The sequence below is a fragment of the Pelodiscus sinensis genome, chromosome 1 (assembly GCF_052426305.1).
Source record: "Pelodiscus sinensis isolate ZL-2025 chromosome 1, ASM5242630v1, whole genome shotgun sequence".
Lineage (NCBI taxonomy): Eukaryota > Metazoa > Chordata > Testudines > Trionychidae > Pelodiscus > Pelodiscus sinensis.
The window spans coordinates 340,342,781-340,370,089 of NC_143052.1; the positions used below are offsets into that span (position 1 = coordinate 340,342,781).

The following is a 27,309-nucleotide window of genomic DNA, read 5'->3' on the forward strand; positions in this document are numbered from 1 at the left end:
CATCCTGGGGTTAAGCAATAAGACATAAGTTCAGTGAAAAGAAAAGTTCCATCATCCTTATTTCTTAGAACTGGCGGCATAGGATATAGATGGTCCCTCCTGGTGCAATAATATCAGCTTTGGAAAGTTTCATTTCAAGTGACTTTGTTGTGCAATATAATTCTACATCTGCCTTCAAAACCCTGCAGGCAGAAGTCATGTTAGAATGTGATGGTTTCCATTTGATTTCACAGGTGCTAGCTGTGTGCTTGCTATCAGAAAGTCAGCAGTTGGACCTGCACTGGAGTCACAAGGTGGGATATTTGAGTCATTTCCATAACTCTGTATCCTCACTTTACAATTAAGGTCAATTATGGGAAAGTTCCCTATAGAGTATCATAGAATCATAGAACCATAGAGCTGGAAGAGACCTCAGAAGGGCATCAAGTCCAGCCCCCTGCTCTAGGCAGGACCAATCCCAACTAAATCAACCCAGCCAGGGCTTTGTAAAACAGATGTTCAGTATAATGCAAGGGTGGGCGGTAAAAAAAATGCAGTGGTTCACCAGGGTTAGTCCCTGGTGAGTGGCCACCATTATGTTTACCTGTGTCTCTGCAGGTATCTGGCGATTGCAGCTCTTATTGGCTGTGGATCGCCATTTGCAGCCAATGGGAGTGGTGGGAAGCAGCATAGACCGGGAACCACGTCCTGCTGCTCACATTGTCCGTGAATGGCGATCCGCTGCAAACAGGAGCTGTGATCGTTCAGTACCTGTAGAGGCACAGGTAAATATAACAGTGGGGGCGTACTCGAGACTAACCCTGGTGAACCAGATCCGGCTGAAAGCTGGAGTTTGCCTACCCCCGGTCTAACATGACTATTCTCTTCAAGGTTAAGGAATAAAAAAAATGGAAAGCCTTCAGGAGAGAGCACAATGTAGGCATCTCCTTTGTAACTGGCTGCTGCAACTCCGCAAACAAAACAGCCAACGTCTCTACAGACAGGAAGTGAGAAATAGTGCTCATATGTCCAATCGGTTTCTCTGTCCCAGCCCGCTGTGTTCGGCTCCCCTCAGGAAATCTCCAGGGCTACCCTGAGGCCCATCAATAGGATGGTTGAGGTGACTGCTGTGGGGCCCCCACAAACCACGAGGCCTGGGGTGGCCACCCTGAACTGTCCTATGGATCCACATTTGTGGACTCAGTGTTTCCAAGCCCATGCTTAAGCATCCACACTGCTTTGTAAACCTGGCTTTACAATAATAGGACTTGGGGTCTGAGAGCCATACTAACGTCTATGCTACATTATTCAGACCTTTTGACTCTGATCCAGAGCTGGCCTGAGCCATTCTTGCACCCTGGGTGTGCGGTGCATATGCGACCCCGGCCCGGCAGCAATGCACGGCGCCCCTTACAATCGGGTACCCTGGGCTAGCTTGGGCCGGCTCTGCTCTGATCTAGCACTTGAGCTTGACAGAGAAGCTCTGACTTGGACCTTTCCTACCCCAGCTAGGTATTAGGGCCTGAATGCTTGCTGAGCAGAGTCAGAAAGATTTCTGTGTGGATGGTAGGTGGCTGTTTGGGCTCAAACCCAAGTCTTAGCTCAGATTTACAAAGTAGCGTAGACCTAACTTAATTCAATTAGGTCAATTGAAGTGGTGATGTTCATGAAGATCACAGTTGCATAGAAAATACTCTCTGCCTGTGGAATCCAAGCCATCTTTATAACCCACCATGAAAGAGTAGTCAAGGGTAATACACACAGAAATATGAACTGCAATTGCCGTACAGTAATTCTGAAGCACTATCTATTTGTCTCCCCAGATTGGGACTCTTGTTGTATTGGCCTTCTCCATAGCTGGCATCACGGTATTTTCTAAACTGTGGAAAGTTCGATGGAAAGTCGTCCGTCTGTCATTTCAGGTAAGAATGCAGATGTGCTACATAAAAAAAAAAAGAGCCCGTGTTAACAACAGCCTTAACAGGAAATATATGGAAAACATGGAAACAGCTGATTTTTTTTTCTGTCAGAGATGTGATTCATCAACATTTTCCATAAAATCTCAGTGTTGATGACACTTCTTATTTTTTTTCTGATTTAGAGGAATGGGGATGAAACATTTTGGTTCATTTCCGAATGTCAATCAGAAACTTCATTTTTCATTTTGAAATGCTGAATTGTTTCAATCAAAAATATGAAAAAATGGTTTCCATGTTTCCAATTCAAATCCTTTCACATTTTTCATTGTGCAAAATGTTTATATTTCTACTTTCTGTTCTGATTTGGAATGGAAACTAATTCTGAAATGTCAACATTTCCTGTGAGAGGAAAACAGTGTTTGCCAGCCAGTCCTAAAAAATATCTTCCCTGAAGCCCTGAGCTCCGGCAGCCTCCCCACTTGGTGTTCCATATTGGGCATAGGGAAATATGGTCACCCTAGCCAAAACCACCATATTTTTGTCAGATTTCCATGCCACTTTTGCATCTTTGAGTGCTTGTTTAACCTTTACAGTCAAATTGATTAGAATTGTATATCAGTCCTTCAAAAACAGTAATCTGGTAAATCGGTTATTTTGGGTTAGTAAAGCATGAAGAATAATCCCAGGCTTGAAGCTGAAACAAACAAAAATAGAAACACAACTGGAAATACTGTGAACCTAAACTCTCTGATCTGAGCTAATGTGCTTTATTTAAATAGGAGTAAATAAATACATTATTAATTTGTGGAACTGGCTGCTGAAGAATATTAGTGAGGTTAATAAAGTAGTCTAGCAAGATTGGGAAAATGATTTGATACATGCAGAAGTAATCAGCTGCTGCAGTTATATTAGTACAATGGTAGTACAGTTTGATATTAAACATTATCATTCAAGTGAGTCACCATGCAATTAGTGGTCTGATTTCCATAACTGGGGACGTTTGTAATGTAGTATTGGAACTGATGCTCGCTGGAATGGCCTGGTGGTCTGGTGGAAGACAGTCAGGTACTGCGGTGATGGGGGCCATATAAGAACCAAATCAGAGAGAAGGATCTGAGTTCAGATGCTGCGCTCAGCCCCTGGGGAAAAGGAGTTCCTTGCATAGCTATCCTGCATCCTCTGGGGCTCACTCAGGAGCAAGTTTGACGGACGCTTGAGGAACGCATCAGTAAACTTCAGCTGACCTGCCCTGGGGATAAAGAAAATGTAGGGGAGAGGGACTTGCTTATGGATCCTGAGAAGTTCTCAAAGGGCCCAAGCTGGGTGTAAGATTGGGGGAAAACTGCCTGTACTACTAGCAGTATTGACTCTGTACAGCGCACTAACTCAACCATGTCAGTATTGTAGTTAAAAACTACAGGGTAAAAGGAAAGCTGCTTGTTTCCATGGATCGGCTTTTCACAGCAATTCTCCTGTCTCCTTTCCAGGTCACAGCTCCCTATCTCCACGTAGGTGCCATAGCAGCCATGGTCCTACTGTCTTGGCCTGTGGCTTTGCATGCCTTCCGAATGAATAGAAAAGGTACCGTGGCTCTGCTTTGTGCTCTGCAGGTGCAGCCTCCCCCTGGAACCTCTGTGCTCTGCTTTGTGTCAAGGGGAGAGCTGGGGAATATAGGCCCAGACTTTCAAAAATAGGGAACAGTTTTCAGTGCCTCAGTTTTTGGGTGCCTTGAGACCTCTTAAAACAGCCAGATTGTCAGCATGCAGGTTCACAGCCCCTGAACGCTTACATCAGCCTATCCGTATACTCAGGGTCACAGAAGGGACTCTTCCAGCTAGCCCACTTAATACCCCACAGCTTGGCTGCCCAGTGAGGCTGTCTCCTTTGCTTGCTCGAGGTTATGAAAAAGAACTTTGATCCGAGGGAGAAAGCAAATGGCAAGGAGTCCAGTCCCTCGCCAGTCTGCTCTGCCAACACTGTGTCCTTGCTACATGGAGCTTCTAAACCACTTAAGGCACCAAGCCAGGTGGATCGCTCAGAGTCCCACTGATTCTATTGCAGCCCCAAACTGTGGAGGGGACGGGGCATTGCTATAACAGGGCTTAATGGGAGGGATTGTTATGGGGGCCTTTTGTTGCAACATCAGCAACTCTTCATTCTGTCCAAATACACAATAGCAGCAGAGAACAGGGCCTGGCTCACCTCTTCTGCCCCATTTATTCAGGCTGAGAGGTCAGTTCTGACCGTGGCCAGGTCAGATTTATGGCAGCCCTGATGCCAGGTACGACAGCTCTGCTTGCTCACCTCTCCCCTTCTCTAGGGATTGCCTAGGGAGGTCTTACTGAACCAACTTTTAGTGCTTTTGGTGTCCACTGTATGAAACAAATAGATTGTGTTATTGTGGGCCTGGAAGGGTCTGTAACCTCTTGCGGGGAAGGCGTGTCACATGTGAGACCTGGGGCTTCAAACAGCTATCCTGGCTGTGCCAGACAAGAGTGGGCCTTTGGAACAAAATAGGTCAAGTGATTTTTCTTACCTACGGGAGAGGTGAGTACAAATCTCCCTTAGCCTCCCTTGTGAACCGCGCCCTTAGCCTTTTGAAGCAGTGAGCCATTGGCTGCTAATCACCTGTTACCTGTTGCCAGGCTCCATCCCCAAGCTTTCTAAAGGAGAGAGCAAACTATTCCCCAGGGTGCAGCTTCTGAGCCAGGGCTGCTCTCAGCTTGGAACCTTGCAACAATCCTATGTGGGCTTTGAAAGGCAGACTCCTGCCAGGGCCCAAGGCTGGAGTTAGTCATCTCTGCTCAGCTTATTAATAAGGCTCTGTGTCTGGCGCGGAGGTCCCAGAAGTCATGGATTCTGTGACATCCGCTGCTCTGCAGCCAGTCTCGCTGGCACTCCCGGAGTGGCCTCGGGGCTAGCCATGCTGGCCACTGTTCCGGCAGCCCCGGGCAACTGAGCAGCGGCCCTGGGGGCAGTGGGAGAGGCAGGGGATGGGTGGCCCAGAGCAGCTGCTGGCTTCGGTCACCCCAGGCAACTGGTGCTGCTGGTTCCCGGCCTCCTCTTTCAGAGCAGCAACCCCTACCCACAGACAAGACAGGTCACAGGCCATGAATTTTTGTTTCTTGTCCTGGATCTGTCCATTACTTTTATTAAAAGCACCCATGACTCAATTGCAGCCTTACTTCTGAGCCTGTGTGTTGGTTCTTTTACTGGTTGCAATGTTTGCTCTGCAGTGCTTTCTCCTATCAGTGCTTGTTTGTAAAGCACCGGGAAGTAACTCACTGGTGATTACAGCTGCTCCTGGCCTCTGAAGAGAGAGACGAGTTCTGACACTGGCCTGTTTATGCAGGCTGGCCTGCTGAATAGCACTCGTAGGTAGGGAACCATGCAGCCTGCAAACCTCATGTTGGGAGAGAGATACAGTCTCCACCCAAGAGAGGTCGTGGCTGAGGAGCTGAAGAGCGGGTGCTGTTGGTCAGCTTTGGAGGGGGAATACTTGTGTGGCTGCCCTGAACAGCAACATTCATGGCAGCCCTAGTGCCGGGAGTGGCGGCTGAGATAAACCATTTCTCACACATCTCCCCTTCTCCAGGGACACGCACATACTGGCCCCCTTATAACATGCTTCCTCTTCAAAGCCTGCGAGCAAGTCAGACAAACCTGAGCTAGTGGTGTCCAGCATGTCTAATCTGTGCTGTCCCCAGATGATAAATTCCTAGGGGGCTGGGCTGTGTCTCTAGCTTGGACAGATGGCACTGAACACATAATAGGCTCTCAGCAAATAACAGCCTCCCTGTTTCTTGTGGCCTGAGGAGAAACTTGCTTCTTACATAAGAAATACCATGACCGACATAAGTGAACAAACTGCTCTGTTAGAAATTGGGTCATCCCGTCTGTCCCCAGTGTCTCATACTTATGATGCTGTAATATTTGCAACCTTCCCCTCCGTACCCCTCTTAATACACAAAGGAATAATTGCATCTTTGAATTTTAAAACCTGCAGCTACAATGCTTTCTCTCTCTGCCATGGGTTTCCTCATTGTGACAAGCATTAAGGTCATAATTGCCCCTTTGTTTTGCAAATCTGCCATGCCTGAGAGGGTTTAGCACAAGCCCTGATGTTCTCTGGCCCATACAGACATGGGGCCTGAGGGGAAAAGCTGCCAATCCTCTTCCCTGTCTGGCTCCTGCTTGCAACCCTATCCCAAGCCAGTGCTTCTGAAAGCCTGTCCAATTACTCCACATCATGGAAGGAGCTTTTAGAAGAACCCACCTGAAATGGAACAAGTGAGTGTAGCCCTTAGTATGGCTTGATGAGCTTGCGAGCTAATTATTTCCCCCCTACTGGAATGTTCCAAGGATTGATGTGCTGCTCAGAGAAGTTTTATCTGGTGGGAAGGCAGGCCCGAGTGCGAGGAACTCCCGAGTATGAACTCTAGCTCTGGCACTATCTCCTCCTCTCTGGCGCGCCTTCCCCATCTGCAAAACAGTTACGCTTATTTGCCCTCTTTGCCAGTGCTGTTGTGAGCATTAATGAGCTAATGCAAACAAAGATGTTGAACATTCTCACTGGCTCCCTGATCTTTGCGGCTTTCATTTGTGCTGTTCAGAGACACAGCCATGTCTCTAGGGTATGAATTTGTATCTGAAGTGCAGCGCACAGTCTCACTGGGCAGCATGAAGGGGAAGGGGACGCTCTCCAAGGTGCTGTAACAGGAAGCTTGGCCCATCTGCAAAAACTTCTCAGGCTACGTCTAGACTACAGCCAGCGAGCCACTTTTTTGAAAGAAAGCACCCAGGCAGTCTGGATGTTCTCTTTCAAAAAAGCACAGTTTGCATTACATAGAGCCTTTTTTTCGAAAGAGCACTTTTAAAAAAAGGCATTCTTCCTCGTAAAATGAAGTTTTCTGTGGTCAAAAAACCTGCCATGTTCTTTGGATTTACTTTAGAAAGAACATGGCTGCAGTCGAGACACAGGGGAAGCTTTTTCAAAAAAAGGCCACAGCTCTCTAGGTAAAAATGAATCCTGCTGTGGAAAACCATCATTAGAAAGCTGAATGACAAGGGATGCATTTCCCCCACGCCCTCGGGATGCACAGATAAAGTGGCACAGAGAAAGGTTCTCACGGCATCATCCTGCTTTTGAGTGTAAATGCCTCCTACCACATCATCTGCCTAATACTAAATACTATTTCAGCGTTACCCACAAACAGCATCAACCCACTCAGGGTCTGTCCTATGACGCTGGGTAAATCCTAGTCCTTCCACAGTTGCAGGGAGGGGAAACTGAGGCATGGACTGTAATTTCTTCAAGGTTGCACAGCAAGTTAGGACACAAACCAAGCATTTGACCCAGCAGTGCTGAATCCCAATTATCTACTCTGACGACTAGACAGACTGGCACAGGGCTTAGTTTGGAGAGCTGCATGAGGCACAGAAAAGAAGAGGATTAACTAATGGGAAGGATTTAGTGATTTAGAGGACCAGATTTGGCCCAAGAGCCCAACAGTTCGGATCTGTCCGTCCCAGAGGCAAACTCGACTGTTATGAAATGGATTAACTCTAGCCTTCTGCGTTCTTTCAGTATTTCAGGCAATAATAATTGGTCCATACCTGGCGATCCTTGTGCTCCTTTTCTTGGTACCTCTGGGGATGTACTCACCCTGCATCAGAGAGCTGGGGACTCTGGGGCCCAAACCAGCCCTCCTTGGACACAGAGGAGCACCAATGGTAGGTCTGGGGAGAGGGGGAGATGTTTGGCATTATTCTTTCAGGATCTGTGCTGAGGACTGCAGGTTCCCCCAACCCACCCCAAGATCTATGCAATCAGCTGCTGACAGCCCACAGGGGATTGGCTTTGTTTTGGATTTGCATACAGAAAATGCCTTCCTGGTTTCATTAGCAAGCACCCTCAGTTTCCCCAGAGCTTTCTGATGGTTAAGGTCAAAGAACGCAGGCACTGGGGGTAGTGTGGAAATGAGCCGGGGAACACTTCAAAGTGACTCTTGGGAAAAATGCTGAAGAATGGGGATAGTTCACAGCATGAGATGGAGACAGAGACTGGAAGATGCTTCAAGGTGATGAGGAGAAGCTTAAAAGGGGTGTGGGAGAAGATGAAAGATGTGGTGAGACGATGATTTTGGTGGCGATGTGTTGAGTGGCTGAGTGGTAGGCCGGGGAGGTGCAGGTAATGGGAGTCGAGGCTTGAGCTAACTGGAGGGCAGACTAGCATGTTGGCAGTTGGAGCTGAGAAAAAGGAATGCACTAAAAAGCAGCAGCATGATTTGGTGAGAGCCTACATGTGAGATGAAATAGCCAGGGTTGACTGTTAGGCTACAAGCCTGTATAATGGGGAGAGTGGAGCTAGTATCACCAGCCACAGGAGAAGAGCAAAGGCTAGCGGTGCAGTTGAACTCTGCCTTGGAAGTACTGATTTAGGGAGGGATGCCTCCTGCTCTGTTACAGACTGGCTGAAAGAGCTGTCCGGCCTGAGGCTTGCCTTCCAGTTTTGTAAATGATCCCGGATGCTCCTAGAGCCCTGATGGGACTTAAAGGCATGAAACAAGTAAAACAGATTTTCAGATGTTGGGCAAAGTGATCTTTACTGTCAATCCCAGTGGGGTGGGGGAGCGAGGGTGGTTGAAAGCATCCTTGGGAGTCATCTGGTGCCTGTCAGACTGGCCTTCCCTTTTGTCATCTTCCTAGCTGGCGCCGGAAAACACGGAGATGTCCTTTCAGAAGACCATTGAGCACCGTGGGGATGGTCTCGAGTCAGACGTCGCAATTAGGTAAGAGGGCAGCTCCGTGTCTCACCAAGCAACTTGCTCTGGCTAAGATTTCACTTGGCTACGACACGGCTAAGGGCTATGTCCAGTCCCTCATCAGCTAGCATTTCACACAACTGCATGTCAAGCCTGTTCCTGTTCCCACTGTCACAGTGGGAGTTTGGTATTGACTTATTATTTTTTGCATTAGGTAGTGGCTAAGAGCCCTTGTCAGGGACCAGAAGCCCATCGTGATAAGCACCATGCAAACCCTGAACAAAGAGATGGTCTCTGCCCCAAGGAGCTTACAATCAAACTTTATCGTGTATCAAGTTCGTTAGACACATCACAAAAAACACCCAGAAGACACATCTCTAGCCCAATGTGCTTACAAACCTCAGTGACATTTGGATGAGGTGCAGAGAGCACAGTCAAGTTGTAAAGGCATACGAGAGCACTGTAATAGTGACAGCGGAGCCGACAGTCTCCGTGGGCCCAGGGCAAGGTGTGGGGGGACCTGGCTACCCACTTCCAGAAGGGGCAGGGCTGAGGGCAGATGGAGCCCCCCCCCCAGCCCTTAGTGCTGCTGGAAGCACGTGGCACAGTGCTCTGGCAGTGATTTAAAGGGGCCTGAAGATCCAGCCAGTGCAGCTGCTACTTCAGCAGCACTGGCGTTTGCAGCTACGAGCCCCAGGGCTGCTGGCCCCTCTGCCCACCCTGTCGGTGGACCTGATTAGTTACTGCCAGGTTCTTCATGTGCCATTCTGGAATCCTTGCCCTTATACTGTTGGGTAGGGTGATCGGCTTTTTGGTGCTTATGTAGTGCTGTGGAAGATATGAATTTAGGTCCCCAAATCAGCACAAACGCTGAAACGTGTGCCCAAGACCTCCACAGAGTCAGGGCTTTACACAGGGTCAAATTCTGCTCCCACTTACATCCTTGTAAATCCAGCTTTGCTCTGCTGAAGTTGACAGAACAACTCCAGAATTATGCCGGTGTACGCTAGAGCAGAATATGGTCCATTGTCATTGTCAAGTCATAGCGAAGTAACGTTATTTCCATTTTGCAGAAGGGAAAACTGAGACACTGGGCAACATGACCTCTCTGAGGTCAACCAGACGACCAATGCAGAGTTGGGAATAGAACCCAGGTTTCCTGACTCCCAGGGTACGTCTACACTGCAATCCGAGGTATGGCAGAAGCATAACAAGCTACCTGAGCTTGCTTCAATCTAGCTAGCTTGAGTAATAGTCCTGAAGCCAGGGCAGAACAGGCAGCTGCATGAATTAGCCATGAAAGTATTTACCTTGGGTCCTACAGGGTCTTGCGCAGCCTGTGCTGCTGTGGCTACAGTGCTGTTGTCTGACCTAGCTAGATCAAAGTTTGCTTGTGTCTGTCTGCACATGCTGCACTCTCACCCCTGATTGCAGTGTACACGGTGCAGGCTAGTGTCTGGCCCCATGCGATCACCTATGTGAGAGAGCATTCTACGCCAGGTGCTGTATTGCAGAGGGGGCCCTTTCCATCCTCTCCTTCACGTATAAGTGTGGCCTTGTTCTACGGCGCTCGTGCTTTGAATGACATCGTCCACGTTGCCAAAAGCCCTCTCCTTTCATCACAGCTATGACGGGATTCCCTTCCTGATGCACGACAAAAACTTGAAGAGGACAACAAACATCCGGGAGGTCTTTCCCGATAACATCACTCAAAATCCTGCCTTTTTTTCCTGGGATGCGCTGGAAAAGCTGAATGCAGGAAAGTGGTTCCTCAAGGTAAGGTAGTTCACAGGGAGGCCGACTGGAGGGGCAAGGGAGGAGGAAGAAAGTGGCAGATGCCTTGGGGCCTGACGATTTCAAAGGACTTCCAGCCAATGCAGCTGCCACTGTGGCAGCAGTGGTGCCCGGAGCCCCAGGCTCTTTAAATCGCCGTTGGTGTGCCGCACTGAGCGCTGGGGGAGGGGAGTGGCACCGAGGGCCTGGCTGCCCCCGGCCCTGACCCTTCTACCGGAGGCCTTTCCCCTTCTACCCAAAGTCTCGCCCCTTCCGGGACGGCAGAGCCACTCTCCCCCGCACCTTGCCCAGGGGCCCGGTTTGGTTGTCGGCTCCCCTGTCCTGAGGTCTGTCTTAAAGTGCCTAATTGAAGGGATAAAAGTTGTGGGCATGAACCCAAACCCACTGAAGTCCATGAGAGTCTTGGGATAAGTCCCAATAACTATGCAGGAGACAGCAAGAGGAGGTGTCTTTTTGTTTACTCACTTACGCAACTGTGGTAACTGCGTAGAGGAGGTGGAGGAAAAAGAGGTAGGCTATTCGGACAGGGCCTAGACACAGCCCATAGGGGGCAGGAGAGCAGGGCATCCCCACCCACTTTTTACCAGCTAGCAGCTGCAGAATTAATTCGTTCTCAATCCCGGCCCTGCTTTTTTAATGTGGCTGCAAGGCCGATGTACGGAATCAAAGAACCAGGATTAAAATGTTCATTGTGAGTTAAAGGGGAGAACACAGAGACCTATGGCATATAGAATATGAAAGCTACAGGAGAGAGAAACAGAAATTAACTTTTTCACCCCACTGAGAGCTGATGGGAACCTACTTCCCCCTTAGCGATGCAGGAACTGTGTGTATGCAGCTAACTCCGCCTGACTTTCATTTATCTCCTTGTGTATTTATTTATTTTTAGGACAAACCATTTTCATGCATGGGCTCACTGTCAAGTGCAGATCAAAAATTGGCAAAGAATCAGTCAATTTACAAGCTAAGTAATTTCTTGAGACTTGCAGACAGTGCGAGTAAACTTGTGATATTTGATCTCTACCGCCCTCCAGAGAAACATCCTTACAGGCACACCTGGATCTATAGGACATTGGAAGTGATCCTTGACTCGAAGATTAACCCTCATCTGGTATGGTGATACGACTCCCCCTGCTCCAGTTTGTCGTCCTTCCTTGCCATCCCACTGGTGGCTAGTTGGCTCAGAGCCCTGGCCTAGCCCAGTTATAAAAATGCATTTCCCCAGGGCCATATGGCACTACCCTTCCCCATGCTGGGTAGTTAGATCTCAAATCATCCCATTGATTTTAATGGGATTGCTTGTGGGGAAAGGAATAAAGAAGGTGTTGCAGTCATTCCCCATGCTAGTTATACGCCTTAAGATGATGAGTGTTCTTGGAATCAGTAGTTGTCAATTGCTTTGAGATCCCTCAGTAAACAGGCTCTATCCCAAAGGCCAGATTTTCAGCTGGTGAAAACTAGTGTAGCTCCAGGGAAATCCAAGGAGTTAGGCTGGTCTATACCAGTTGAGGATCCGGCCCCACGACTTCAGAATAGTATCGCCCATTGTAGCAGTGGGAGGCCTACACGCTGTGTCCCACCTTGATGATTTATATCACTGCCGCACCTACGAACCCCTAGTCAGTATCAGGACTCCATGACCCGTATCTCTTTAAAACAATCAGAAAGGGCAACCCTGGCCTCTCTGCCCCTCCCAAAACAATTTCAGTGGTTGGGCCGGTTCCCGGCTAGTGCAGATGACAATGGGCCTAGCTCTAAGGGCTTCAGTGGAGTGATGCCAACTTGTCATTCACCCTGGGTGCAGCTCCACTGGGCAAGCTTTAGTGTAGATTGGGCCTTAGAGATTGCTGGCTACAAAGTTTGAATACACAGGGCCTCTGGGCCTCTTTTCCACCCCTGCCTGTTTTGTGGAGATCTGAATGCCATAATGAATTAGCTAGCTGTTTACCACTGCCATCTACTGTATGGGGTTAGAATTGCCTGTGTGTCATAGGTCCTATGGTGCTAATGGAGATTCTCCCTGACCTTACATGATAGGGGACTGTTTTTTTGAAACCGTAGGATCCAAGTTCTATCCCTGCTTTTGCCATATGCAGTTAGATATGCTGCCGTGTGCAGCAGTGACAAGTGCACACTTCCAAGGGGCAAAAGACATATAGTTGTTACACATCTCAGCAGGCATGTGGGGGCTAAATTCAATAGTTACCCATCTCAGCAGGCTGTGTGGGCCTAAAGTGCATAGAGAGCATTGGATGGAAGTGCCAAGAATTATGACAAATGTAGCTTCTGGGAGGGTATGTCTACACTACAAAGTTAATTCGAACTAACGGACGTTAGTTCGAATTAACTTTGATAGACGCTACACTAGCGCTCCACGGAGCGCTTAATTCGAACTAGGTAAACCTCATTCCACGAGGACTAAGCCTAGTTCGAACTTACTAGTTCGAATTAAGGGGTGTGTAGCCCCTTAATTCAAACTAGTGGGAGGCTAGCCCTCCCCAGCTTTCCCTGGTGGCCACTCTGGCCAACACCAGGAAAACTCTACTGCTCCCCTCCCGGCCCCGGACCCCTTAAAGGGGCATGGGCTGGCTACGGTGCCCGTGCCAGGTGCAAGCCTGCCAGCACCCAGCCAGCAGACTCTCCACCTGGCACGGCTCGAGCCAGCGACCCGATGCCCCCCAGCCCTCCCCCTCTTCCCGGGCCCAGGCTGGCGGCTCCCGGGAGCTTGCCTGGGACCGCAAAAGGCGGGCACCCGCCTGGTCTAGTGTGGACATCGTGGACCTCGTCCACGACCTCCACACTAGGCACAGGAAAGTAGCCATCTAGGGCAGGAGAGCTGCAAGCCTGGCCACCCAGGAGCAGGTGTGCATGAAAATCAAGGTGGTCCACTGAGACCCCCCGACCCTGAGCTTACCATGGCCGTACTGGATCAGACCAAAGGTCCATCTAGCCCAGTAGCCTGTCTGCTGCCAGCGGCCAACCCTAGGTACCCTGGAGGGGATGGACTGAAGAGAGTGACCAAGCCATTTGTCTCATGCCATCCCTCTCCAGCCTTCCACAAACTTTGGGCAGGGACACCACTTCTACCCCCTGGCTAATAGCACTCCATGGACCCAACCTCCATGACTTGATCTCACTTCTCTTTAAACTCTGTTCTAGTTCTAGCCTTCATAGCCTCCTGCAGCAAGGAGTTCCACAGGTTGACTCTTTGCTTTGTGAAGAACAACTTTCTGTTACTAGTTTGAAGCCTGCTACCCATTCCTTTCCTTTGGTGTCCTCTAGTCCTTCTATTATGGGAACTAATGAAGAACTTTTCTTGATGCACCCTCTCCACCTCACTCATGCTTTTATAGACCTCTATCCTATCCCCCCCTCAGTCTCCTCTTTTCTAAACTGAAAAGTCCCAGTCTCTTTAGCCTCTCTTCATATGGGACCTGTTCCAAACCTCTGATCATTTTAGTTGCCCTCCCCTCTCCCATCCTCTCTCTTCCCCTCTCCCACCTCCTTTTCCCAGTCTCCCCAAGTTTTGTTCAATAAAGAGAGATTCTATTTTTGACCACATGTTTTCTTTATTTTGTACATCAGGAAGGGGGGCTTGGGAGGGGTAAGTGGAAGGAGGTGAGGGAGGAATGGGGTACGAACCCCCGATGGGGAGGACTGGGCTGGATCTCCGGGCTTCTGGGGGTGGAAGCTCTCCTGCAGCCCCCCAATTGCCTCCTCTCCCCAGATGGCAGTCTGCAGCAAGTGCAGCCGGTCTGATGGCCGAGTGCTGTGATGTACCCAGTGTGGGCACTCAGGGCACTCCAAGCCAGGACTGCTTTGCAAGCAGGGAACCCCTGAGAACTGTCTGTCCGGGGTGGGGGTCGGGTCCCTTTAAGCACAGCCCTCGGCTAGCCTGAGGCAGCAGTTCCACGCTCTAAGTCCTCATCTGATGCCCTGCCGGCACTGCTTCCGGCCATCCTTAACCCCGGTTCAGGGTCCACTTAATGTGGACATGCTAGTTCGAATTAGCAAAACGCTAATTCGAACTAGTTTTTTAGTCTGGATGCGTTAGTTCGAATTAGCTTAGTTCGAATTAACTAATTCGAACTAAGTTAGTTCGAATTAGCGCTGTAGTGTAGACATACCCTTAATGATCAATGTCTGAGGCTTCTGGGGGATGTTAAAATCCATGTAATTGTGCAATGACTTACATGAGGCTAGGGAAGCTGACAGCCATACCAGGTCCCTGGGGTAGATGAGAGGAGCTCCTGGTCTGTGCTCTCATGGGGGCAGGGCCTTGGGTGAAAGGGACAGGACTGGTGGAAGCCAGCCCACAGCACCGCCTGTAGCATGCCCCGCCACGCCACACCTCCACAGCCTTTAGAGCTGCATGGAGCATGCCATGTGGGGCTCTGGTGGCGATTTAAAGGGCCTTGGGCTCTGGGTGCTGCCACCCTTATTCCCCTTATTTTAGCAGGTATAAATACAAATATTGGTCTGTAAAATTATCCAGTGCTTTTAAAGATCCGGATACAGTATCTGACGCCCTGATCTCCTGTAGCAAGGAGTTCCACAGGCACACCACAGCGTGCTCTGTCAATGAGTCCAAGTCCTTTCTCTGTAGTATTTGAGTATGTGTGTTTATTTTAAATTTACTCCCTGCAGACTTGTGTTTGAAAGTATGTGACAAGTCACTGAGTGAACCCCTCTTTCCTTGTATTATGGGAGTATGTAGAAGGCAGGAGGCTGTTCAGGAATATTCCTGTCAATTCACTAGCTGCTGCTGTTCCTCACAGGTCCTGTGGCTGGACAACAATTTGCGCTCCTATATTCAGTCAACAATTCCTGGGTTTCAGCACATCACGGGCGGTAAGGCCCCAGTTGAGGAGCTATTGAGACGCAATATTTTCAAGCGCAATCTCGCCTATTCTGTAATGTCCAGTGAAGATATCCGGTAGGTTGCTGCATAAGCCTCATATAGGAGGCAAGACGCTTCAGTGGAATTGCAAAAAAACCCTGCACATGTAATAGGCCAGCTTAGTGCATATGGTTATGTCTCCCTTCAGCAATTGGCGTCAGTGACTCTCCCAGACTGGCACTTCCTCCTAGCTCTAGGAGTAGCTCCATTACAGTCTCACACTCAGTCCCTACAGAAGAGCAGCTGCATAGATGGTGCCTAAGTCTTTTGCCTGGGGGGCTACTCCCAGGAGTGCTGGAAGCTCCCTGGAAGTGGGGGGCCGCTAGCACCCGGATTGTGGCCCTGCCTCACAATTCACTCCTCCCCCATAAGGCCCCACCTGCACTCCATGCCTTCCCCCCAACCATGGCCACACCTGCGCTCTTCCCCACCCACCCTCCCCCCCTGAGGTCCTGCTCCACTCTGCCTCTTCCCTCCAAGGCCCCACCCTCACTTCACCTCTCTGCCTGCGGCCGCACCCCTATCACTTTGAAAAATGGACTCTCCCACTTTTTTCCTGCCTTAAGGGTGAGCAAGAGGTGGCGAGGCCACGTGGTGGTCAGGGCCATGGGGAAAGAGGCAGAGTGGGGTCAGGAAGAGGCGGAGCATGGGTAGGGTCACAAGGGGGGAGGGGTGGACTACAGGCATGGTCTTGGGGGTACAGGGCCAAGGTCTATGTGCTGGGGGCCTTCCCACTTCTAGAGAGCTTCTAGCACTCCTGCGCCCAGGCCACAAAGGCGGTGGGCTGGTGGCCTCCAAAAAGAGGTGACTCACAGCTGACATTGCTCCCTGTATGGCCATCCTATTTATTCTGGGGAGGCTTAGCCTCCCTAGACCTCTTATACATGCCACCCACGGAGCATCTGTATGTATGTGGGCATGAACTGGTGCTTATAATTTCAACTGCGACTACCGCTGAAGTCATGATAGGTGACTCTTTGCTGAGATCCCAGTGAATCAGTGGTGGTAATGTAAGGCGAACCCTGGAGTTCTCATTTCCTGATTTTTCCACTGACCTCAATAGGTGGTGAATCATCCCCAAAGTCAGAGAGTGTTGAATAGAATTAACCATTCAACTGCCTGGCATCCTTTGACTTTATTTATGTGCACAGCAAAACTCCATCCAGATTACACTCAAGTGCCATGTGGAATCACAGTTATGGAGCCTAATGGGTTTACCTCCATTTGCAGATTCCAGATCTAGGGACCTTTCCTTTTGGTACTTCAGAAACTGCACTGTAGTTGTTCTAACGGTAATTAGATTTGCTATGTAGATTACATGTAAAGGGGTGGGGCTTTATTATAGAAAAGGAGAAACTAATATATGGGGCCCTACTTAATTCATGATATTGTGGAAATCGCAGGTCAGATTTGGCTTCTGCTGCAGTTTTGAGTTTAGCTCTCTTACTTTTCATATATTTTGAGTATATAGTTGTTAGTGCGCTAGCATTCAATGCCTGTGAAAGCTCGATTTCTTCAGCAGTGTTTTAAGACTTTTAGTCTTCTGAATTTCAAGCCATGTCTACACTGAAAAGATTTGTTGACATTCATAAGTTGCCAACAAGAAAGTTGCTAAGTCATGTTCACGCTGCCGCCCTTTGTCAACATATTATGGTAACATTGTTAGCTCCCCCATTAACAGAAAGAGCAAAGCAATGTGGGTAAGCATCCCAGAGTGCCCAGTGTTACCTTCAGCCTCTAGGCACTCTGGGAACTTGCAACGTAGTGCAAGGCATTTTGGAAACATGAAAAACATCCTGTCAGCCACCAGTTTGCTTCATGGACCTCCGAGGGCTTCCGGCTTCCTTCCGCACCCTTTGAAACTGACAGTCCTTGCTATGCACTGCAGCATCTTCTGTGAGATGGATGGATCCCAGACTTCTCTCCTGTGGTGTGTTCAATGTGCTTAGGACATCTCACATTGCAGCAGAGCTACTTACGAACTCAGTATCAGAAGACGACGACTCGGATGTGGACGACGGTGTGACATGGGCAGCAGTGAAGGGGCAGGGCATTGGGCTGTCACAGAGCAGCTGGGCAGAGTAGTCTGTTGCTTTAGGCTAGGGAAACCAGCACTGAGTGGTGGGATCACGTTGTCATGCAGGTGAGGGATGAAAAGCAGTTGCTACAGAACTTCAGGGTGCATAAAGCAACCTTGCTGGAGCTGGCCTCTGAATTGTGGCACAAGGACACCTGAATGAGAGCTGCTTTCTTGGTAGAGAAGCATGTTGCCATTGCTTTGTGGAAGCTGGAGACTCCTGATTGCTGTCATTCAGTTGCAAATCACTTTGGAGTGGGGAAGTTGACCATCGGGGCAGTGCTTATGCAGGTGTGCGGGGTAATAAATCACATTTTGCTACATAGAACTGTAACTCTGGTTGGCTTTGCTGAAGTGGGCTTTCCAAACTGGTGGGACATTTGATTGCATGCACATTCCCATTACAGTACTACCCCACTCTGCCACAGAATACGTCAATCAGATTGGGTACTTCTTCATGGTGTTTCAGACACTTGTGTTTCACTGTAGGTATTTCACAGACATAAATGCAGGGTGTGGATCCAGTGTTTTATAAAAATGGTAAGTCTTGGGTGCAGCACCAGTCTGGCTGTTTACCTCCTTTGCCTTCTGGTAGTCCTGTCAGAGGTCCTTCATCTTGGCTCTGCATTGCTGGATGTCTCAATTGTACCCTTTCTTATAAAGGGCTCAAGAAATGTGACTGTACGTGTCCTGGTTCCTACGGGTCACACTCAGCTTTGATTGCATTGATTTGTCACCCCACACACTGACAAGATGCAAAAGCTCTCAGGTGCTCAAGTAGGAAAGCGTGTTGAGTGATAGCTACCTCTGTTTCTCCAAGAAGACACCAGGAGGACCACTAAACAATGAGTCAGCTAGCAGGAAATGAATTTTAAAGTTCCTGGAGTTTGCAAGTGGGAGAGTCATTTCTGTTTACCTGCTTACATGGCTGCAGAGCAGTGGAGTTCAAAGCCAAAGTGTCCAATCGAGCATTGTGGGAAACATCCTGGAGTTCAATAAACTCGAGAAATGCTGTCTGTAGTTCACACTGCATGACTGTCGATGGTAAAGGGAGTGGGAGAGACAAAAGACTCTTGCAAAGGGGAAGCTTTTTGTCGCCAAAACTGTGCATTTATTGTGACTTTTGTTGCATTGCAGTGTGCACGCTCTCCAGGTTTTGTTACCAAACAGGGAGATTTGGTGACAAAAGTAGCCAAGTATCAGAGGGGTAGCCGTGTTAGTCTGAATCTGCAAAAGCGACGAGGAGTCCTGTGGCACCTTATAGACTAACTGAAGTGTAGGAGCATAAGCTTTCGTGGGCAAAGACCCACTTTGTCAGATGCATCTGACGAAGTGGGTCTTTGCCCACGAAAGCTTATGCTCCTACACTTCAGTTAGTCTAGAAGGTGCCACAGGACTCCTCGTCGCTTTTGCAAAAGTAGCCAGTGTAGGCAAGCTCTTATATTGTACTGGTCACCTTTTTTAATGACTGTAAAATAGTTGTAGCAAAATGTATGATCATCAAAAAATTAGCAGGGATAACATAATACTTGAGAATTGATTGATACTATTCCAGCAATTTTTGATTAACTCTAGCTTTTTCAAATTGCCACTATTAATAAAGGTTTGTTATTACTTTTCCCATGATTTTCCATGTCTTGTTTGCAACTCAGCTGCAAATATTTAAAAGTCATCCCATGAATCAAGAAGGGCCTTACTAATAGTAATGTCATTGGCATGGGTGAATACTGAATTGGCAACTGACCACTGTCTCCTAGCGGATGGTTTATAGGAGATATAACCCTAGTGCTACCACTGCTACAAGTTTACAGTACCTTGAAAACACAAAACCTCAAATGGAAGGGCTCATGTTTCAGTGAGTAATTTCTAGAATGATTCTGTCTCATAGAAAACTCAACTCTGCTGTTCTGTTCACTCTCTATAGTTGCAATTTCTGCTTTTCTCAAACAGCAAGAGCACTTCAGTTGTCAAAAAAGCAGCAGTTTATTGCTTTGAATGGGAAGGTGCTGCAGTCTTTTCTAACAATGCTTGTTCCAAAATTTCAAGCAGCACTAAAACAGATCAGTGTTTCACTGTATTCAGTGATATTGAACAACAACAAGTATTGATACTGACAATATATCTGTTTGGAACAGGCACCATTTGCTTTAACAATCTAGGATGAATGGTTACATTTTATTAGGTGCCATTTAGGAATACTTTATAACGGGTTAGTAAATGATGAATGGCGGTTATAAGCCTTTTGGACATTAGAAAAACTTCCTACCTGTCAGGGTGGTTAAACACTGGAATTAATTTTTAGGTGGGTTGTGGAATCTCCATCATTGAAGATATTTAAGAGTATGTTAAACAGACACTTGTCAGATGACCTCTTAAGGTCTCTTCTGATTCTATGATTCTATGAGAACCAAGTGTTATTGATGGTTATAAGGGCCATCTGTAAAAGGTGTTACAGATGGATGCAAGCTAAGGTTATAAGTGGCCTATACAATTCATTAACTATTGATTAAAACATCTAATCGTTAACTCATTATAAACTGAGCGTTAATACAAAAGCATGACTGAAAGAACCTTGTTTTTACATTATTATTGGAATGTGACTGTCCCCAAAGGATCAGATGTTCCAGTCTGTCCAATAATAACTGACTTGTCATAAGATCAGCTGGTTGGCCAGTCTTGGCTCCTTCCACTTCTAGGTTTTCAAACGCCCCAGGCAGTCCTCCTCAATGCACTGTTAGCAGTCCACCGAACTGGCCCAAAGAGAGGCCATTTGCCCTTACCATTGCTTTTTGATGGAGGTAAACATGTCTTTGTATTTTAAAGGAAATATGCTCAGGCCAACATCACCACCAACTTCTACGTGATCAGTGAGCCGTGGCTCTTCTCCCTGGCCTGGTGCGCCGGAGCACACTCTGTGACCACCAACACCATACACATCCTGAAGAATATCAACCGACCTCTCTTCCTCATGGTAAGGAGAAAAACCCAGGCCTGCTCTCTAGAAGTGACTGGCTGGAGAGGATGGTCGTGGTTACCTGTGTCTATTGCAAGACAGGTTCATCCCTGCAGTGGAATGGAGATGGAGGGGAGGCCCCTTGACCTGACACAAGCTAAGGGGATGTCCTTTCTGGTAGCCTTGTTTAAATGGGCCCTGTTGGCCTCTGGAGGAGGAATCCAGGTTTGGACAAGCCCTGCTCTCTCCTTGTTCCTCTGAAGACGTGGAGGTGCCATGGAGGCAGTGCAAAGCCCCCCCATCCTCACCCTCAGCACCAGTATTCCCTAACAGAAAGGGTGAGGAATTAATCCCTCAACTGCCATCTCTTGGTGCCAACCACATTGGCACTAAGGGGCACTGTGAGCCAATGATGGTTCAGACCCAGTGGCACATTCTGACTATTCATAGGACTAAAACTCACTGTACCCTCTGGCAAAACGTCCCCAGTGTGGCTGAGAAACACAGCTGAGCCACGGCTTGGTAGAGCTGAGCAACCCAGGCCTTGAGAGGAGGGAAAAGAAACCTATTTTAGAGAGCCCCTGAAGAGCCAGGGCTCACACTTACCTGACGAGACAGCCTCCCGCCTGCTGAGGGAGGTCTTCTGTCTAGATGTCCTCAACCACGCTGGTGGTCTTGCAGCACCCTAGCTTCCTGCTCATGCGTGACTTTGCTGTGAGGCGCTTGTGTTTTCCTCCTGCCACTCCAAGAAATCGGCCAGAGAAACCTGGGGATCCCAGTGTATTCATCCAGAGCGTCTGAATACACTGCTGGGTTAAGAGGTCTCCTGCACTGTGGGCCCCACCCATAATCTGCCCACCCCGAAGATTACTACATTTTCTAGGTAGCCATAGGGCCGCCTTCAAGCTCACAAATGGGACATAATCACCGATAGGCAAAACCTGCAAAGTTTAGACACAAATCGGGACGTTCCCAGTGGTCAGGGGCTTTCAGACTTAGGGATTTGATACAAACTGTTGTGGGGATATGGGCAAAGTTCTCATCTGGCGCTTCCTGGGGTGCCTATCCAGGGATTTGAGGTAGGCCTATTGCAACGGTCCCCAAATTTATCCTTACCCCTGTCTGTGACACCTCCCCCTGTCCCCTGAGCTGGGGCTGGGAGCAGGACCACAGCTCCCAGGACTAGAGAGAGGGGAGGAAGCAGACAGGTATGATGCCTAGGCTGGGGCCGAAGCTGGGACTGGAGCTGCAGTGTGGGGCCGAGGTTGTGAGCAGAGCTGCAGCCAGGCCTGCTGTTGGGTGCAGAGCTGCGTCAGACTGGGGACATGGCCAGGTGTGGTGCTGTGAGCTGTGGCTGGGGCCCTCCCACATCCCTCCGCAATGTTCCTTCCCCTCTAACCTCTAGGGCACACCCCACGGTTTGGGCACTTTGGCCTATTGAGTAATCAGCCAGCCAGGATTTAGGGAGTGTCTGAATGGTGACATCGCAGGTTGTGTTTCGTCCAGGAGCTGGGCAGTCCCAGAACAACAGGCTCAGTCTGTGTCCAGCCGCCTCACTAAAGGATCCCCACCCGGTTCCTTCCCACCGAGTGCAGGCTCTTCCCTGCTGCCAGGCACGTGGCAGGCCCCATCTCTGAGTCTGAGGGTGAGCACTTGCCTACTCCTTGACAGGAGGCCACACCCAGCGAGGTGGCTGCTCCTCTCAAATAACTGAAACATCAGGAAGGGGCACTGCAAGCGTCACAGGCCAATCCCCCAAATGACATTGCAAATCAGATTTTCGTTTAGACGAAGCTATTGCTGCTGGCCACCTTCTCTGTTCTCTTCCAGACGCCAAAGGAATACAGAGTCATGTGGCTTCTCACAGACGTGGTGGCTGCTCTGCTCATCTCACTCATATTTGCTTTCCACTGGTAAATATCCTGTGGCTAAAATCTCCAGGGACATTGATGGCCCCAAACCTCTTAGAGTTATTGAAATGATGCTGCTAGGGGCCTGTCTCCATCACAAAGATAAGTTGACGTAGGGCGGCTTATGTCAACCTAGCTATGCGGTGTACACACTGTAATGCTCCCTGTCGCTTTAACTCACCTGCTATGCAGACCTACTAAAACTAGCTTGGCCTAATGCTTGGGATGGCATAGCAAGGGTGAGGCAATGCCTGTGTTATTGCTGTGTTGTTAATGTTGCTCCAAGTAGCCTCCAGGAAGGTGTCCCACAATGCCCACCATGACCTCGCTGGTCACCCTTTTGAACTCTGCTGCCCCACCGCCAGGTACGCGGGTGAATGTCCCTTCTCTTGTTTAAAGCCCCGGGAAGTTTTGAAGTTGATCTTCCTGTTTGCACAGGTGGAAAGCTCACTTAGCAGCTGTCCAGCTGAGCACGGCCGACTCCCTGCAGCAAAGGCACTTCTGCCTGGAGTGCATGGGAGGCAGGGGATCCCCTGGGTCCATGGGGAGAGGAGGATGTGCAGGCACAGATCCACTCCTGCTCCAGGACCCTGCTTGAGACATTGCAGAAAAAGGGCTGACGGGTGACTCAAAAATCAAAGAGCGGCAGTAGGCACAGCAAGGCCAGGGAGGCAAATAGTCCCTCTGCTGCGGCTTTGCAGACATGCTGCTTTTACAAGGTGGGGGCTCCAAACATGTGGTGGTGTATGGGCGGGAGGCTGGGAGCAATCTGGGTAGGGGCCAAGGTGCTTAGCCTCACGCTGCGGGAAAACTACAGCATGGCTTTAGGGAAGAATGAAAAGAACCAGAATCAAAACTTTCTCTGGGCAAGTAAAACCAGAAAACCCTGTGTTCGTTTATTTTTTTATATATGAAAACTGTGCAGGTTTAAATTACTGATGGAGGGTGGGAAATGTGTGTACGACTCTAGTGTAAATGGTTCATTAAAGAAAAGAGTTTTTCTCCCGAGGAAGGTTTTTGTGTTAAAACAAAACCTCGTTTTCAACACACCTTTTACTTGAGTAAATTCCAGGGCTTCTCTGTGCTCCCTTCTCCCACTCTATGTATGTTCTTGGGACTGCAGCGGTATGGAAGGTGCTCCACCCTCATGGGAGATTAAACACATGTGGCTACGTCTAGACCGGCATGATTTTCCGCAAATGCTTTTAATGGAAAAGTTTTCCGTTAAAAGCATTTGCGGAAAAGAGAGTCTAGATTGGCACGGACGCTTTTCTGCAAAAGCACTTTTTGTGGAAAGGCGTCCGTGCCAATCTAGATGCTCTTTTGCGCAAAAAAGCCCCAATCGCTATTTTCACGATCGGGGCTTTTTTGCACAAAACAAATCTGAGCTGTCTACACTGGCCCTTTTGCGCAAAAGGACTTTTGCCCAAACGGGAGCAGCATAGTATTTCCGCAAGAAGCACTGATTTCTTACATGAGATCGTCAGTGTTCTTGCAGAAATTCAAGTGGCCAGTGTAGACAGCTGGCAAGTTTTTCCGCAAAAGCAGCTGCTTTTGCAGAAAAACTTGCCAGTCTAGACACAGCCAATGAGAGCCACACTTCCACCCCGCTGTGAGAGTCTCATTGGTGTATGTACTTGTGAAAGTCCTGTTTCTTCCCCTTTAAAGAGCCATCCCCCTGCATGTACAAGGTTTCCCTCAGTTTATATGGGTGTGGACTAAAAATCTATGCCTGGAAACAGAATGTAACTTTATTATTCCCCATCACATGCTACCATTCACAGACGATAGAAATAGGTGCCTGTGAGTGGCCAGGTTCATAGCAGGATGCAAACAAACAGTGCCAGGCTCAGCATGCTACAGCTAGATGTTACTTTGGCCCTGTGTTAAAATGCTCCATCAAGGCCTCCCCCAGATGAATAGCTCCTCCCCCAATTGGGTGCCCCTTCGAGCTTTGTGTTCCAATGCATGGCACAATACTGAAAGCACAGTGGCGGACCCATGCTTTGGCTGGCTTGCAGGGTACCAAAGCAGTCGCCGTGCAGCTGGAAAACAAACATGCCCAAGGACTGATGGGATTGAAAAACCTGCCTCATGTGATGCTGAACCCGCTCCCCTGAGGCATTGCAAACCCTCCCCCAGCCCGGCTGCACAGTGAGATAGCTACTCTCCGTGCACTGCTCTCTGTGCCCACGCAAGAGCTGCCACTACGCATGTGCTCTGGGGACACAAGGAGCTTAGTGTGGCCATCCAACAGTGGGTTCATGGTGCCATACCTCAACTTACCTGTGTAGTGTAGACGTAGCTAACTCTGCCTTGCTGCGATGGAGGGGAATGAACTAGCTGACCTGTCCAACCCAAAAAGGCCTTCAACTATCACTATCCACCTTGTTCTCACCCCTTAGCCTGGCTTTCCCCTTCACACTTCTTAACCCAGACCTTCCTTTGTATGCCAGGGCCAAACGGCTTAGCCCCTTGACTGGGACTATGCTCCCCCACAACCGGGATGAATTTATGGCTCCTATCTCACCTCCAGCCACCATCTGGGCAGGGCCTACACTTTCCTTTGTTTCATGGGGCACCTCGCATGCGTCCGGCTGTTCATCTGACAGCAGTAGCAAAGAGGTCTCACTGCAGCCGGGACGTAGTGAAGGGAGCCTCACAGCCCTGCTGCCGTTTGGGTGTCACGTGCCACTTAGCAGCCTAGGACAATCTTAGATTTAGGCTCTTTTGAAACTGAGGCACTTTTGAAAACCCTTATTTGTGTCACCCTGGCGCCTCGTGGGCTCAGTCAGGTTGGGCCCCTGTTGTGCTTGGCACTGCAGAGAACCAAGAACCAGCTGCTGGGCACGGGGCTGGCGCACAAGGAAATCATCAGACAATAGTGGGCAGGTGGAGCAGCTGCCTGACCCAGTCTCTGTGCCTGTGGCTTCATCGCTGGTTTAACTCTTTCCAGGTGGAGAGAGAAGGGCTTGGCCTGCTGCGCAGATAACAGCGGCGCAGTGCTCGAGAATGGGACCTACAACAAATTCCGAACGGGTGAGTCCCGTGCTCGTGGGGATTGCGGCTCCAGCACTCTGCAATGAGGCCAGCGTGGGGCCTGGATGGGGGTTTGTGTAGCTGAAAGATCAGTGCCTGGGGTGCAAATCTAACAGGGTTCACGCCTGCTGCATGCTGGCTGTCCACAGGCATCCTGCTGCCACTCATGGACTGCTCCCATTGACCGCCCCTGGTGTCAGAGCCGAGGAGAGCACAGCAAAGCACGTGAGGGCCTGTTCAGTGTGTGGGGCAGTGCACAGCAGGCTAGTGTGATGCAGATTTAGCTCTTATCCTCAGCCCCACCCAGGAGTCCACACTTTAGTCAAATTACGTTGGGTCATGAGCATCAACAGTTTTCCTCAGCTGGGTCATGAGCTCTGGAGCGTCCCCTCATATTTTGTGTATGCAGCTTGCACCATGTTTAGTTTACTCCCTAATTTTGCCTGTGCCACAGACTTACAGTGTAATTGGGTTGGTGGTTCAGTGAGAATAATGCTCAGGCAGGCCAGTCCTGTGTCCTGAGTTATTCTGTATAAAGCGAACACGGATTATGCAGCCTTAAGGCCATGAGTTTTAACGCATGAGAGTCAGGAACTAGGAAAAAAATTGGTTAGTTCATCCACGTGGAACATACTGTTCTAGCTAGTGGTTCCTCTAAATGTATACAAAGCACCTGATTCACCACTCATGTATCCCAATATTACAGCACGGTAAGACCAGTGATTTTGCTGGCATTACATCAGTGAAAACCTGAAGGTAACTGAGAGCAATGTGGCCGAACTAACATTACAGCTTGGTGCCACATTCACAGCTCAGCTGAATGCCCCAGCGGCCGGCAGCTTGGGCTGGGCAAAGCTGGGAGCTGTAAGGTCATGACCAAACCAGCGGGGGCTTTTGCAAATGAAAGCTGGGAGCTGTAAGGTCATGACCAAACCAGCGGGGGCTTTTGCAAATGAAAGCTGGGAGCTGTAAGGTCATGACCAAACCAGCGGGGGCTTTTGCTTTTGAGCCCGCAAATGAAACTGGAATGTTGAGAGCTTTAAAGCCTCATTACAACAAACTGACTGAACCCTGGAGCAAACACAGTTGTTTTTAAGGGCCACTGCTGGTTTTCCTGGGACAGCCCACACAGGTCTGCAGGTGGTTTCTGGTTCAACCCGTATCCTCTTTTCAGAGCTCAATGATCTGCCAATGGTCGTGGCCTAAGAGAGCATGAGGTCCTGCTTGTCATCGGGAGAACAGCCCGCCCCAGACTGAGACGCTGTGACGCTGGACAGACACTGAGCCTGGATCAAGCTGGAGAAGCCCTATGGCTGCTGCGTCGTTAGCTGAGCTGGCTCCAGACGGAGGAGTCCTGTCGGTCAGGGCCTGACAACAGCTGGGGCGTTCGGATGAGCCAGAGGTGCCTTTTAACTCTGTGATTGCCAGCACCTGTCTCTGGGACTCAGCTCCATGGCTGTGAAGTGCCCCTCCCTCCACAAATGCCTAAAACCCTTCCACACGCCTCTCCCTAGCCAAAGACCCCAGTGCCTGCTTGGCAAGAGACCGGGACAGGCAAGCAGCTGCAGTGGCTGGACACCGACAGATGCACCTCCCAGCAGAATGGAGTCCGTCTCTGTGCGATCGCTGGCCCTGTAACACCCAGAAACACAACTTTTAATATGTGGCTTTAAAGCTGATGGTTTTTTTTGTATGGCGGAAATAAAACCCACCTGCAGAGTGATCATCTGTAGGGCTCAGAAGTGGCAGGGAAGGGAGGGGTGAGGAGCAGTGTGTTGAAAAGGGCAAGTCTTGCCCCTTCCCAGCAATCACATAGAGGTCCGCTGGCCCTTCCCTGTGTCAGAGCTGGGAGCCAGGAGCTCTGAGGTGTCAGTGGGGGGAGGGCTGCACATGGACCCCCCCTTCCTTACTCAGCCTTGGGAAAGAGAGCAGTGGAGCGAGCGGCCAGACTCCCACGTGGCAATGAGAAACGGG

The 27,309-nt window shown here is 49.4% G+C and overlaps 1 protein-coding gene across 6 annotated transcripts in view; it reads left to right on the plus strand.

The window, feature by feature from the left end:
- GDPD4 (glycerophosphodiester phosphodiesterase domain containing 4) overlaps window positions 1-27,058 on the plus strand; it is a 60,358-nt gene extending 33,300 nt beyond the window's left edge. For 4 of the 6 annotated variants that reach the window (XM_025189119.3, XM_006131929.4, XM_025189120.3 and 1 more), the window contains 12 exons: window positions 234-293; window positions 1,803-1,901; window positions 3,386-3,479; window positions 7,486-7,631; window positions 8,607-8,689; window positions 10,288-10,438; window positions 11,346-11,567; window positions 15,235-15,392; window positions 20,257-20,404; window positions 22,217-22,299; window positions 25,253-25,335; window positions 26,510-27,058. In XM_025189119.3, coding sequence (XP_025044904.3) covers window positions 234-293; window positions 1,803-1,901; window positions 3,386-3,479; window positions 7,486-7,631; window positions 8,607-8,689; window positions 10,288-10,438; window positions 11,346-11,567; window positions 15,235-15,392; window positions 20,257-20,404; window positions 22,217-22,299; window positions 25,253-25,335; window positions 26,510-26,541 — 1,359 coding nt within the window. In that variant the 3' untranslated portion in view covers window positions 26,542-27,058. The remainder of the gene's footprint in view (window positions 1-233; window positions 294-1,802; window positions 1,902-3,385; window positions 3,480-7,485; window positions 7,632-8,606; window positions 8,690-10,287; window positions 10,439-11,345; window positions 11,568-15,234; window positions 15,393-20,256; window positions 20,405-22,216; window positions 22,300-25,252; window positions 25,336-26,509) is intronic. The other 2 variants (XM_025189122.3, XM_014577974.4) reach the window with 2 other exon arrangements.
- Window positions 27,059-27,309: the final 251 nt, after the last annotated feature.